Source organism: Geotrypetes seraphini, chromosome 1 (genome assembly GCF_902459505.1).
Source record: "Geotrypetes seraphini chromosome 1, aGeoSer1.1, whole genome shotgun sequence".
In the NCBI taxonomy this organism is placed as follows: Eukaryota; Metazoa; Chordata; class Amphibia; order Gymnophiona; family Dermophiidae; genus Geotrypetes; species Geotrypetes seraphini.
This window is the reverse complement of record NC_047084.1, coordinates 348,276,724-348,291,874: the sequence shown is the minus strand read 5'-3', so window position 1 is coordinate 348,291,874 and position 15,151 is coordinate 348,276,724. Positions and strand designations below refer to the sequence as shown.

At 40.5% G+C, this 15,151-nt stretch overlaps 1 protein-coding gene across 6 annotated transcripts in view; it reads right to left on the bottom strand.

The window, feature by feature from the left end:
- FRAS1 (Fraser extracellular matrix complex subunit 1) overlaps positions 1-15,151 on the bottom strand; it is a 741,777-nt gene that overhangs the window by 270,218 nt on the left and 456,408 nt on the right. For all 6 annotated transcript variants that reach the window (XM_033963431.1, XM_033963422.1, XM_033963441.1 and 3 more), the window contains one exon: positions 9,555-9,701. In XM_033963431.1, coding sequence (XP_033819322.1) covers positions 9,555-9,701 — 147 coding nt within the window. The remainder of the gene's footprint in view (positions 1-9,554; positions 9,702-15,151) is intronic.

Here is a 15,151-nt window from a genome sequence, read left to right as displayed (position 1 = left end):
GGACAGATGCAGTGAAAGAGAACATGATGTCAAAGATAGTTCCTAAGACTGAGGCGTGAAGGAACTGGGAAGACAATAGTGTTACTGATCGAGATAAATAAAACGCAGTGGGAGGGGTACTTGGAAGTGGGTTTGGGAAGAAAAATAAAAGTTCTGCAGTGTTCACATGAAAGGCTCTGTTTTCCATAGGTTTGAAATGATACGTCCAAGCAGGGATGTACTAAATTGAGTTGGTAGTTTACAAAAGGCTCTGCCAAACTAGGAGCCTTTATAAAAAAAACTTGAGAAAGACACTAACAAATGCACATGTTATTTGCTAGCATTTTAGTGACAGCAACTGTACATAGGGAAAAAAAAGGGTGCATCACCTAGCAGCTTCCACAAATAAATAGTTCCTCCATTTCAATAATAATATTCTTCTTCCATTCACTATAGAACTGCTTTAGATTCTGTGCGAATAAATCTTTTCTGTTTTCCTCATATTTCCATGATTTTTGTGCACCTGCTGTTACTTTCAACCTCTTATTTCTGAAGGATGTGATGTGACCTTAAGGTCGTCTTCTGCTAACGCAGTATACTTCAGAGTGATGCTATGGACCTTTCTCTATTTTTCACATTCTCAGTCCATTGAGACACTCATCTATTAATGATACCTTTGCATGGATTTATTTTACTTTTAACTCTATACATTTTTCAAAGGAGCAGTCATTATGTTGCTTCTCTTCTTCTGGCAGAAAAGGGACTATGATGATTATCTCATCAGCATAGCTATAAAGTTTAATTGCAAAAGAAGATAGTCTATTTCCTAGAGAAACTAAATAAAGATTTAAAAAGTGTGGCGGAGAGAGGTGAACCCTGAGGCACTCCACACGGGTTCTTCCATTTAAATGAGCAATGATCATCAGAGCGAACCTGATAAGTATGACATTCCAAAAACCATTGGAAAACATCAAGGCATCTTAGCAGAATTTCATGGTCAACAAGGTCAAATGCGCTACTGTGATCAAATTGCAATACCAAGACGCTCAAACCGATACTAAATAGTTGATAAAGGTAATCTAAAAGAGATGCTAGTTGCGTCTCAGTACTATGGAGCAAATGAAATCCTGATTGTGAGGAGTGCAAAATCGAATGTTGATCAGGTTAGTTTCCTAATTCAATGCTCACAAGTCCTTCTATTAATTTTACCAGAGATGGGATGGCTGCAATCGGTCTATAATTACTAACTGACAATATAGTTTCTTTAGGGTTCTTAATTATCAGTATAATTAAAATATGTCCTAGTTATTGGAAATTCACCTTTCTGCAATGATAAGATTATACAATTATACTCTTCTTTTCTAAATTGTAATGTAGCTGTATCCATCTCCAGATAACAAACTCCTCCATATCCTGATCTCTCTTCTGCCTTTCCTCTTTACTTGGATTCCTGGCCTGCATTAATCTTTTTCTCCTGCATTACAGTTATATTTTACACTAGTGTCTCACCTGTTACCTCAATCTAATCTAATCTAATCAATTGGTTACTTTTCTTCTGGTGCTCCTTTCTGGACTTCTTCATTCTCTAAGTGCATCAGATCTCCCCATTTTCCTTCACTATCAGCCATTCTTCTGGCATCTATTTCCAGAACACCTCTTTTTCTTTTTTTTTTTTCTTTCTTCCGCAGCCCTCACCTGGTTAAAGGTGATATCACTTACAAAGTTCCCCTGCTTTAATTTTTGCAACTAGAAATTTTAGATCTGCATCACTTGTTCCTCATAGTTTATCCTTTAGAAATATCTATCTTGATGCCATTCATTGGAAGCCTCTGTTTACAAACTCTCTGATTTTATTATAGGATTTATCACATAAAAACAACAGAATATTTCTTCATTTTTTCAGGGGTCCACTTAAATGCAATTAGTCCTCTTAATGTTTGTTTGATTTTTTTTAAGCTTTCTCCCACTGTTGTGTGTCCATTAATCTGTTCAAAATGGCCAATGATTGCATCAAGAATGTTAATTTTACCTGAAGTATCTGCACTATCACTACTATCAAAATACTTTAAGCCCTAGTGCTTTAGCTAGAGATGGGCACCTTTTTATTTTCAAAAGAACAGCCAGTATTAATTTCCTTCCTTCTTCCCATATACTGATTAGAATGGTAGTGGTCAATTGGATGAGCTTGGGATAGATGTTACACATGAAAGTATTCAGCAAAAATTGGTAAAAGTAATTAACCAGTAATGCACCAGTAAACACAGTGGTGTACAAACAAAATCAAATTAAAAAGAAAAAAGAACTTCAGTTTATAACAGGAAACTACATTCACACAAGATAGTCATACAAAAAAAACCAACAGTCAATAACTACCCAAACATAAGAACCTAAGAATAGCCTTACTGTCAAAGTCCCTCCTCGAGGGCCGCAATCCAGTCGGGTTTTCAGGATTTCCCCAATGAATATGCATGAGATCTATTAGCATACAATGAAAACAGTGCATGCAAATAGATTTCATGCATATTCATTGGGGAAATCCTGAAAACCTGACTGGATTGCGGCCCTCGAGGAGGGACTTTGACACTCCTGCCTTACTGGGTCAGACCAATGGTCCATCAAGCCCAGTAGCCCGTTCTCACAGTGGCCAATCCAAGTCTCTAGTACCTGGCCAAAACCGAAGGAGTAGCAATATTCCATGCAAGCAGTGGCTTCCCCCATGTCTTTCTCAATAACAGACTATGGACTTTTCCTCCAGGAATTTGTCCAAACCTTTCTTAAAACCAGCTACGCTCTCTGCTCTTACCACAACCTCTGGCATTTACCTCATTTACCTTGACTTCCAAAAAGCCTTCGACAAGGTGCCACACGAGAGACTGCTTAAAAAGATATGGAACTACGGGGTACAAGGGGAGGTCCATCGATAGATCAAAAACTGGCTGGCAAACAGGAAGCAGAGGGTTGGCGTGAAGGGCCACTACTCAGACTGGAAAGGGGTCACGAGCGGAGTTCCGCAGGGGTCGGTGCTGGGACCGCTCCTGTTCAATATCTACATAAACGACCTAGAGGCGGGAACCAAGTGTGAAGTCATTAAATTTGCAGATGACACCAAACTATACAGCAGGGCCCAAACCAGGGAAGACTGCGAAGATCTCCAAAAGGATCTAACGCAGCTGGAAAAGTGGGCCGAAAAATGGCAGATGAGCTTCAACGTGGAGAAATGCAAGGTCATGCACGTGGGGAAAAAGAACTCGATGTTCACATACAAAATGGGGGGAACACCACTAGGGGTCAATAACCTGGAGAGAGACCTGGGAGTTATGGTAGACGCATCACTGAAGGCATCGGCGCAATGCGCCACAGCCTCTAGGAAAGCAAACAGAATGTTGGGTATCATTAAGAAGGGTATTACGACCAGGACGAAGGAAGTCATCATGCCGTTGTATCGTGCAATGGTACGGCCGCATCTGGAGTACTGTGTCCAGTACTGGTCACCGTACCTCAAGAAAGACATGGCGGTACTTGAGGGAGTACAAAGAAGAGCAACTAAACTGATAAAGGGAATGGAAAATCTCCCATATACTGACAGATTGAAGCAGTTGGGACTTTTCTCCCTGGAGAAGCGAAGACTTAGAGGAGACATGATAGAAACCTTCAAGATCCTGAAGGGCATAGAAAAAGTAGACAGGGACAGATTTTTCAAATTAAGGGGCACCACGAGCACAAGGGGGCACTCGGAGAAATTGAAAGGGGACAGGTTTAGAACAAACGCTAGGAAGTTCTTTTTCACTCAGAGGGTGGTGGATACATGGAACGCGCTTCCAGAGGCTGTTGTAGACAAGAAAATCTTAAATGGTTTCAAAGAAGGTTTGGATAGATTCCTAGAAGAAAAAGGGATTGAGGGGTATAGATAGGTATAGACCATTGCTCAGGCAATGGGCCTGATGGGCCGCCGCGGGAGCGGACCGCTGGGCAGGATGGACCTATGGTCTGCCTCAGCGGAGGCAACTTCTTATGTTCTTATGTTCTTAATGCGTTCCAGAGCTTAACTATTGAGTGAAAAAAATTTCCTCCTATTGGTTTAAAAGTATTTCCCTGTAACTTCATCGAGTGTCCCCAGGAAAAGTAACATCAAAGGCAGCTACATAATAGTGTACTTTAAGATATTTAAAATGCAATGAAAATCTTTCAGCCTATAAAGCCCGTGGAAGCACATTCTATAATACAGGAGCCAGATTTTAAAATGTGCCCTTCCTAGTCGCAGCTAAGCAAGCCTTAGGCAGAGGAGGAATTATCAATTGCAATGCAACCAGAGATTGCAAATGCCATGCAAGGATATAGAGCGGCAATCATGTCGCCAAAGAATAAGGCAAAAAACAAAAGAAAAACCCAACACACTCTGCAGTGAAGTAAAAGAAACACAAGGAAAAACAAATTACTGCAGACAAGCGTACAAAATGCAGGTTATGTTTATTATATCAATTAATGATTGCGGTTAAAGTTATCACCTTTACACAAACCTAGGGATCCGACACAGTCCGTGTTTCGGTTAACACGCCTTCATCAGGGGTCCTAGGTTGGCACGGTATCAAATTAAGCCGCAAACAGAAAAACAATAGCCTGCATAGATTGAAGGCAAACGCTGATCCATAATCTCTGTGTGAGCTTGCTACGAAGTGAGAAAAGAAAAGAAAGAAGAAAAGAATGCCACGACGTTCTTTTCTCACTTTGTAGCAAGCTCACACAGAGATTTTGGATCAGCGTTTACCTTCAATCCATACAGGCTATTGTTCTTTTTCTGTTTGCGGCTTAATTTGATACCGTGCCAACCTAGGACTCCTGATGAAGGCATGTTAACCGAAACACGGACCGTGTCGGGTCCCTAGGTTTGTGTAAAGGTGATAACATTAACCGCAATCATTAATTGATATAATAAACATAGCCTGCATCTTGTACATTTGTTTTTCCTTGCCAAAGAATAAGGAGCATATTCATAATAAGCCCTGTGAGTAAGGCCCATCAATTTAAAGAGCCAACCAACGATAATGCAACTACTCCCCACTGCCCACCAACCTAGCCAGCAGATTCCCCTTAACTGTATCCATGGCATCCTGTTTCTCTGTCTTGTCTGTTTAGATTGTAAGTTCCTTTGAGCAGGGACTGCCTTTTTCGTGACTGCACAGTGCTGCGTATATCTGGTAGTACTATCGAAATGATTAATAGTAGTAATAGTAAAATGAACAAATCTATGATCCGTCCCCAATATCCAAATTGTTCTATTCTGTATGGTCTGTAATTTTCTTAAATTTTTATTCAAAATTTCCTGTCAATATTGCATTTGCATAGTCCAATTGAGATATAAATAAAGTATGCAATAATATCAAAAAATCATTTTCATAAAAATAATTCCTAACAGTTCTCAATTTGCGCAAGGTAGCATAACCCTCGTAAGCAAATGTAGTAACAGGGGCAGAAAATGTAATACGAGAATCTGTCAAGACTCCCCAAATATTAAATGTGTCAACTTTAGGAACAGTATCATCTAATAATGTCACAGATATTTTGGGCTGGTCATTTTTCCCAGTTATCCAATATGTCACAGTTCTATTCTTATTCAACACCATCCAAGCACCATATACCCATGTAGCACTGCCTGCAAACCTGTTACACTTCTCCCTCCGTATTCGCGGTTTCGATTATTCACAATTTTAGCTTGCTGGCTTCTCCCCCAAATTACATCAGCTTGCATTGAGAAATCGCTGATTCCAAGCGTTTACAGAGAAAATCGCCGATTCCCAGCACTTTCTTCGCTGTGTTTTTGCCTCTTCTTCAGGAACAGGACAGGTCTCCCAGCATGTTAATTGCCTAGGCTCACCATATTCACGATGGTTTTTAATAGAAAACAGCGAATAACATATGAAAAAGTTATTTGCAGTTTTTCTGTATTTGCAGTTCTGTTAATCCTCTATCACAGCGAATACGGAGGGAGAAGTGTATATCGTAAATAATCACCCACTGAAACTTGTGCCACCCAAAGAAGGTCAACTGCATAAACATAGAGGCTAACCTTAAATTTTTGAATACCATACAACAATGGACTTAAAAAAATATATTACAAAAAAATCAGAGAGAGGGCTGAGCTCTGGGGTACTCTACAGTAAACTCAATCCTCCATTGCCCCAGTTAGGTTATATAGAATGTGAGCCCACCGGAACAGATAGGGAAAAATGCTTGAGTACTACTTTGATAGGCGGTATATAAATACAAATATATAGACAGATAATAGATTTTCTATCATTGAAAAAATTTGGCCTGAAGGAAAATCAGCAAACCAAGTCAATATGCTACCTCCTATGCTTACAGCCTTCAAGCAATCCAAAAGACCCACATGGTCCACTACATGAAATGCTGAAGGCAGACCAAGTGACACCACAAAGGCAAGCTTACCAGAATCCAAAACTGTCAGTAGTTCACTAACAAATCCCACAAAAATGGTCTCCGTACTCTAACCCTGACAAAAGGCAGTTTACTGATGATGTAAAATACCTAATCTCTCTACAAAGTCTACCAACTGTCCAACAACTTACTTTTTCTACCAATTTTGCTAAAAAACATAAATTTGAAATTGGCCAATAATGGTTTGGTTTAATGACTGACTTTTAATAACAGGCTGTAACAATGCATGCTTCCAAACCACTGGTACCTTACCCAGGTCCAGACTGCTGTACCATTAACATAATATAATATTGTGCTTATTGATCGCATAACCAGAAGTTCAACAGGATTTACAAAAGATTATGAAAATAAGCATGTTACATAAAATAGGATGGCTAGTTAGTCGGTCAAATATTTAGAGAAGAGATAGGTCTTTAATTGTTTTCTAAAATGTCTATAGGAATGAGCAGTGAGCAACAGTATTCGAAAATCATTGTCATGAAGAGCTCCCTGTGATGCCAAAGTGTGGTTAAGAAATTTTTTACTCATAAAACCCTGGACAGATGGAAAGTTAAACAAAGAATGAGTTCTTTTACTATGTCTATAAGAATCCAAGTAAAATCTCTTGACTAAATAAAAAGGAGCTACACCATAAATAGCCTTGTAGCAAAAACAGCCTAATTTAAACAACACCCGAGCCTCCATAGGCAACCAATGCAATTTACCGTAAAAGGGTGTAACATGGTCATATTTCTTCAAGCCATAAATCATTTTGACCGCCATTATCTGTTTGTTTGCACTTACAAAGGGTCGTGGACACCTGGAATGCGCTACCGGAGGAAGTGATCAGGCAGAGTACGGTACAGGGATTCAAACAGGGATTGGACGGATTCCTGAGGGATAAAGGGATCGTGGGATACTGAGAGAGGTGCTGGGATGTAACACAGGTATAGAAAGCTAACCAGGTAATAAGTATAGAAACCCAACCAGGTAGTGCATGTGCAAGACCGGAGGGTTAGGACTTCGATGGGAAGATAGGACTCAATGGGAAACCAAGGTGGCAAGGGGGCCCCTTCTGGTGATTCAGACAGGTCGTGACCTGTTTGGGCCGCTGCGGGAGCGGACTGCTGGGCAGGATGGACTTATGGTCTGACCCGGCGGAGGCACTGCTTATGTTCTTATGTTCTGAAACACCAACATGTATAAATGCTAACATTTAGGCCCGGATTCTGCAAAGTGCGTCCCAATTTTAGCCAGCTATAGGCGTCCTACAGCTGTCTAATCAGCCAATTGGGACGCACGTTTTTTTTTTTTTTAAATACCCCCCCAGGCAGGCCCTACAATCTCCGTAGTAGAGGAAGAGATGCTTACAATGTAGGCCAGCAAAATGCTGGACTACATTGTAACTAGATGCGGTTGCTATACTTATTGCGGCAAGGGATCTCCCTGCCGTGATAAGTATAGCGGCCATGGATGCCTGTCTCCCCCCTGATCGCTGGCAGGAGGGTGCCCAACCCATCCTGCCGGAAGGCCGCTCACCCAACACCCCGATCATCGGTAGGAGGGTGTCCAACCCCTCCTGCCGGAGGATGCCCCCCTCTGGGACACCCAACGCTAATGCCCCCCTACACTAACACCCCCCCAGATGAGCCCCTCTAACCTTCCCCCAACTAACCTTTAAATTTTTGGCCGGCCAGCTGGGTCTTGCTGCCTCCAGCCGTCCGGCCAGCCTCATCGAAATGAGGCGGCCCACCCCTTCCCGGCCCATCCCCGCTAAGCCTAAGGCCTGATTAGTCCAGGCTTCTTAGTGTGGATGGGCAGGATAGGCCATTCCCACTAAGCCTAAGGCCTGATTGGCCCAGGCTCTAGAAGCCTGGACAAATCAGGCCTTAGGCTTAGTGGGGACGGGCCGGGAAGGGGCGGGCCTGCCTCATTTCAACGAAGCGGGTCTGCCGGACAGAAGGCACCAAGACCTGTCTGGCCGGCCAACAATTTAGAGGTTAGTTTGGGGGGAGGTTAGGGGGGTCATCGGAGGGGGGTGTTAGCGCGGGGGGCGGTGTTAGCATAAGGGGGCATTAGCGTGGGGGGGTTCCGGAGGGGGGGCGTCCTCTGGCAGGTGGGGTTGGGCACCTCGTGCTGGCAATTGGGGTTTTGGGTGGGTGTCCTTTTGGCAGAAGGGGTTTGGCACCCTCCTGTCAGTGATCGGGGAGTTGGGTGGGCGGCCTTCCGGCAGGAGGGGTTGGACATCCTCCTGCTGGCGATCGGGGTGTTGGGTGTGCGGCCTTCTGGCAGAAGGGGTTGGGCACCCTCTTGTCAGTGATCGGGGAGTTGGGTGAGCGGCCTTCTGGCAGGAGGGGTTGGGCACCCTCCTGCCCGCGATCGGGGGAGGGGGGACAGGCAGCCGCAGCCGCTATACTTATCGCGGCAGGGAGATCCCTTCCCACGATAAGTATAGCAGCCGCGTCTACTTACAATGTAGGCCAGCATTTGGCTGGTCTACATTGTAAGCATCTCCCTGTACTAGGGAGACACGTAGGGCCGCCTAGGTTAGCTTAAGCACGCTTAGGCGGTCTTGCGGGCCTCCCTAGGCTCCCGGAGGCACCTTCAATATTGGCAGCCTGCCTGGGGAGCATTTTTTTTTAAAAAATGTGTGTCCCAATTGGCTGATTAGACAGCTGTAGGACGCCTACAGCTGCCTAAAATCGGGACGCACTTTGCAGAATCCGGGCCTTAGTGTATGCTTTCATGTTGCCTCCATTGATGTTTTAGATGTTAAAATGGCTGCTCCTACCACACATAGCCAGGCACATACATTTTCATTCCCACATATATTTTAGAAAAGGCTCTACGTTGCCAGATTCCTTTGTAATATACTACCAAATCAAACATATCCCAACCTATTCTAATATCTATATTTACATAAATCAAATGATAATACATTTTTTTCTTTTAGAGGATGTCTTATAGTCTATATTGATTATTCTGAGCCACAGTATACACGTTACTGAAAGAAGTCGTAGATAAAGGGACAACCTGCAAAGTTCAAAGAAGCATACTCTCCGCATTCTACCCACCCAACTGTCCCTCACTCCTAACACTAAACATCTTGATTAAATTTCTTTTGACAGGGTCTCTGCACTGACCTTTACATGTTCTTGTGGTATAGTCAAGATAGTATTGCTGGGCACAGCTCTCATACTGGCATTCTCCAAAGAGCAGGACTTTGGTCGGATCTCTGCAGGAGGTGCAGCCATTTGCTGAATCGCAGGTCAAACACTGGCTGTTACAAGCTGTGTAGAAATAGAGAAAACAATAAAAGATTAGTCAGAGAACCAAGTATACAATGAAAATAATAGTGATGTCATTAACTTCCATGTTCTTTTTTCCTAAAATTCATTTGAATGCAATAGCCTTGGTTTTTGAGATGATTCTTTCCCTTTTGAGAAACACTGTTGTAGTGTTTCCTGGGTCAACCTAAGATCTTTATAATACCAGATTACTGGGGTGATGAAAAAGGAGAGTAATGATCCTCTCAAAACAACTTTGTTTATATAATCTGAGTTATGCTTTCCCCTAGGAAAACGTGAAACAGTGAATGCATTTAAATAAATATTATCATGTACATGAGTCCAGTCAACCATTCAGTTTATGGAGAGAGGTAGAGAGCATCTCTTTCAAAAGGAAATTTGTACCAGCACAAACAAAACAAATTAAGAATAATTGGAATTCTATTTCCTGGTATCATTTTTCATTTTCTTTAATTCACATTTCAGTGTTCTGCTTTAGAAAAAGAAAAAAGGTCTATGGTAATAAATTATATATTTGTGTACCTCATTCTAAATTTTGCTACATGTGCTGACCTTAGCACATTCTCATTTTCTTATTTTTGAATTTAGGATTTCCTATGACTCAGCAAACTCTGACAGGGGACCCCATATTCATACTTTGAGGGAGGAATTCCCCATTCTCAGGTCCTCTTTCTAATATAAGATGAGCTGTGTGTCTCTCCATGCAAATATGGACCCAAATCTAAAACTAATTGTATAATAAACCCTATATGTAGCCAGTGAAGTACTGTATCTTGCCTGCTTCTGGAAGGTATCTCCAAACCGACACATAAAGAACTGAGGTAGCACATGGTACAAAGTCTTTATCATAAGACCTGGAAGATAAGACTTAGATACATTAGAAGAAAATGTTTGCTCTGAATATCTACATGGACAGGTTTCATATTCCTCAGCCCTTTTCTTCCATCTCTGAAGGAGACTGAGGAAAAAACAGCCAGATCCAATGTATAGTTTAAATATCAAGGCATTGGGAGTTCATGGTGTTCTAACTGGTACAACACCAACCAAGAATTTCCCTAAATTACAAATGACTGGCCATTTTATTAGGTTTATGACATCACTTAATTCATTATTAAACATACTTTGTACATCTTCCAGTTAAATTACTATTACTTCATAAAGGTCCAATGATAAATTACATACTCCAGCAATATTCTTATGATTAGTTTCGATCACATGATTTCTTGTCAATCTTATTTCATTAATAATTTTCCCTAAGAACATAAGAAGTTGCCACCACTGGGTCAGACCAGAGGTCCATCACGCCCAGCGGTCTGCTACCGTGGCGGCCCATCAGGTCTGTGACCTGTGAAGTGGTTCTTGACCATTTCTGTAATCTACCTCTACATCTATCTGTAACCCTCAATCCCCTCAACAATATAATGACTTAGTTATCACATGCTATTTTTTTTGCTCCTATCAGCATTTACATTTAGACTATCTGAGATCATCACTGATTTCAATGCATTAGACAACTTTTAACAATGTTAGCTTAGGGCACAGTGACCTGTTCCCTGTTCTAGGACTTGGGCACTTCCTATATTCTGTTAATGGAACAGGATGCAGCTGGGTCAAAGCCTTTAAGCAAATACCTTACCAGAAATACTGAAATGGAAGCTTTTCTATATCATTCAGTTTCATCTTTTATTTACTGGTGTCACTGGTGTCTTTCTTCATGTTTCCCAGGCAAGGGGTGTCTCACACATATTGGGTTATGGGCCTCCCCTTATATGCTGCTTAATACTTTTATTGCCATCAAAAAGAGGATATATGAAAAACATTCAAATACCCCAAAGATATGAGAAACCGTGTGGAAAGGGAGCAATGAAAATGGACATGAATTTAGTATTGAACATTATAGTACAGCATTTTTTGTGGTCAGGGCAAACAAGAGAAAGAAGCTGGTGATGATCTGTGGAACTACACTGAGGTCATCGGATGAAGCTAACAGAATGAGAGAGGTCAAAAAAGAACAAAACAATTGAGCCCAATATTTGTGGTATGAGTCACTTTTTGCTTGAAAGAGAAATAATTTTTCATTCATTTTCAAATTCTGCCTGTACTCATGATAGCTAAGTATTTCCCTTCAACAATGTTAAAATACTCTCACTGACCTCGGCTTTTAGTTTGTTTTGTTTTGAGATTCTATTTTCATCATCTACTGACCTCAGAAGGAAGGGAGAAGAATACCTTTAGATGCCTTTCTAAGTTAGGCCACCATTTTCAAATTCCATCTTATGATAATCACTGACAAATATATGAGACCTATACAACATGAATCAAAAAGGAACAGCTCCAATATATTGTTTGCACATGGTTTCTGGCCCATCCCTGACCTGTTAATAAGAGACTGTGAAACTGATTATTGCTTGCATTAACAAACCTTCTCCAAAGCCAGAGATACTCCCAAGGGTGGGGTTTATGTGATCATGGTATTTAATCCCAATTATCTAACAGAGAAAATGACAGCAGATAAAAATCATAGACTCTATCTAGTCTGTTAATCTATATCAACCTTTCATCTCTACAATGCCTTCCTTTCCCTCAGAGACCTTCTGTGCTTGTCTAATACTTTCTTAAATGTAGATATCATTCTAGAATCAGGAAAACAATGGCAAACATCTCAGTTTAGATTAAATTGCTTGCATTCCTAAATCCAAGCTCAAAGTGTGTCACAAATTCAGATATAGAAGACAACGAAAGATGATGTGACTTGTTCAAGATCACAAAAAGGTAATGTGAAAGAGGTTATTAGAGCCAAAAGAGCATCCTTCAAAAAATGGAAAAAAGATCCAAATGAAGAAAATAAGAAGCAACATAAGCACTGGCACGTTAGATGGAAAGCACTGATAAAGAAGGGTAAAAGAGAATATGAAGAAACTTGCCACTGAAGCAAAAACTCATAGTAACTTTTTCAGATACTTCGTTTTTCATTTTTAAAATTTTTTATTGGAATTTTAAGATATGAAATATAACTAATTAAATATAACAAAAAGGAAATATTACAGTACAGATAATACATACAAACTAAACACAGATGCATAAAGGATAAATGAGCATCCATGTATACTAATCTAATATAAATATGAAGCCATATAAAAACAATTCCTATGGAGACCAAGATATTAAGGTATAACTAATCTAACAATATGAAAAACATTAGAGTTAAATATTGTACCAATGTATAATCCAGTTGAAATGTATCCAAAATTCAGGCCTGAGAAGAAACATTTGTTATTGGTGACCATATTTTATTAGTTTTAAAGCTCTTATTAGTGAAGGAATTAGATTTGCATTCATAATTATGAATCAACAGGACCGTAGCCCACCAAAAAGAGGTATTTAATACTTGGGTAGATTTCTAGTGTGATAAAATAATTTGTAAAGTAATAGCTATTAGAACGTCAAATAGCTTGGAATGCCATTTAGTATCAGGCAAAGCAAGAGATCGAAAGAGAATAACATCAAAAGATAGTTGAGAGGAAATAGGAAATATGATACATATGGTATTCCAGACAGATCTCCAAAATGGTTGAACAATTAGGCAATCATAAATCATATGTTTAAGGTCACCTAAGTTGTCATTACAATTCCAACATACATTAGAATCTGTTAGACGAGCCCTATGCAGTCTGCTAGGAGTCCAATATGGTTTATTGAAAAAATATATAATGATTGAATTAAACTGGTAGATAGCATAGGACGCTGTATATATTTGAAAAAATCTATCCATTGTTTATCAGATCCCGACCAGGAAGATTCAGAGGTCCAAATTCATTTAGTACTCATAGTAGAGGTTAAAGACTATGATATAAAAAATTTATAATAGAGTGAGGTCGTATGGCCATGAGTAATTCCTAATTGACAGAATTCCATAAATTTGGATATTAATGTGGCATTAGGATTTAAAGGCAATTTTAATTTCTTTAAGCAGTGCTGCATTTGAAACCATCTATAGAGTTCCATAGAAGGAAGATCAAATTTCGTCTGCAATTGTTGGAAAGTAGCCAAAGATTTGTTGTCCATAATTTGATTAATATACCAAATGTCCTTACTCAGCCGTGTAGTACTTTGAAGCAGAAGTAGGCAAATTTAAACTTTACGCGCGCCTCCATTGGCAGCCAATGCAGCTGCCGGTAGTAGGGTGTCACGTGGTCAAACTTCCTCAGCCCAAAGATCAGTTTGACCACTGCATTTTGCATCAATTGTAAACGCTGCATGTTCTTTTGGGAAATTGCTAAATAGGCGATGTTACAGTAGTCAAGTAGACTCAGTACGAGGGATTGGACTAGGGTCCTGAATGCCACTGTATCGAAATAAGCTTTAATGGATCTGAGTTTCCAGAGAGTGAAAAATCCCTTTCTGATCAAGGAGTCCACCTGGTCTCTCATGGTTAGGCACTGATCCAAAGTTACACCTAGTATCTTTATGGTAGGTTGGATAGGGTAATTAAGATTATTGATACATAATGGTGATTTGGTGTCAAGCGGATGTGGCGAAGCAACAAAGAAAGTTGTCTTTTCTGAATTAAGTTTGAGCCTAAAGGTTGTCATCCAGTGCTCCATCACGTTTATGGCTTCTGAAGCTTTAGGAATAGTTTCAGAGATAGAATTAATGAATGGGATGATGATCGTAAAATCATCTGCATAACTTAATAGTTTTATCCCTAACTGGGTTAGCTGCGTGCCTAGTGAGACCTGTAGACGTTGAAGAGCAATGGAGATAGCGGAGACCCTTGTGGCACACCGGATGGATTGCTCCAAGTATCTGAAAGTTCATAATTAAAACGTACTTGATAAGTGCGGGACATAAGGAAGCCATGGAACCAATTCAGCATCTCGTCCCTGATACCAATGGCGTCTAGGCTTTGCAGCAGTTTCCCGTGGTCTACTAGATCAAAGGCAGAACTCATATCGAATTGCATAACCAGGGCATTAAGGCCCTTACTAAACAGTAGGCGCAGATTGTCTAAAATAGCCGCAATTACTGTCTCAGTACTGAATAACAGTCTAAAACCGGATTGAGTTTCATGTAGGAGAGAGAACTGATCCAGATAATCCATCAGTTGGGTGTGTACCAATCCCTCCATAATTTTTACAATAAACGGAATGGATGCTACTGGTCTGTAGTTGGATATTATAGCTGAAGATTCTTTTCGATTTTTTAGAATTGGGGTTATTATTATGTGACCATTATTAGAGAGGAACCTCCCAGTTTTTAGGTTATGAGCCAAATATTGCATCAACGATAGTTTAAATACTAAAGGTGCCGCTTTCATGATTTCTGGGGGGCATGAGTCCAGAACGCAATAGGATTTAGAGTATTTGTTATATAGTCTGTTGTAATTGTTCCACTCTAAATCTTGAAAGGAGCTCCAGATCATGTCTGCCAGT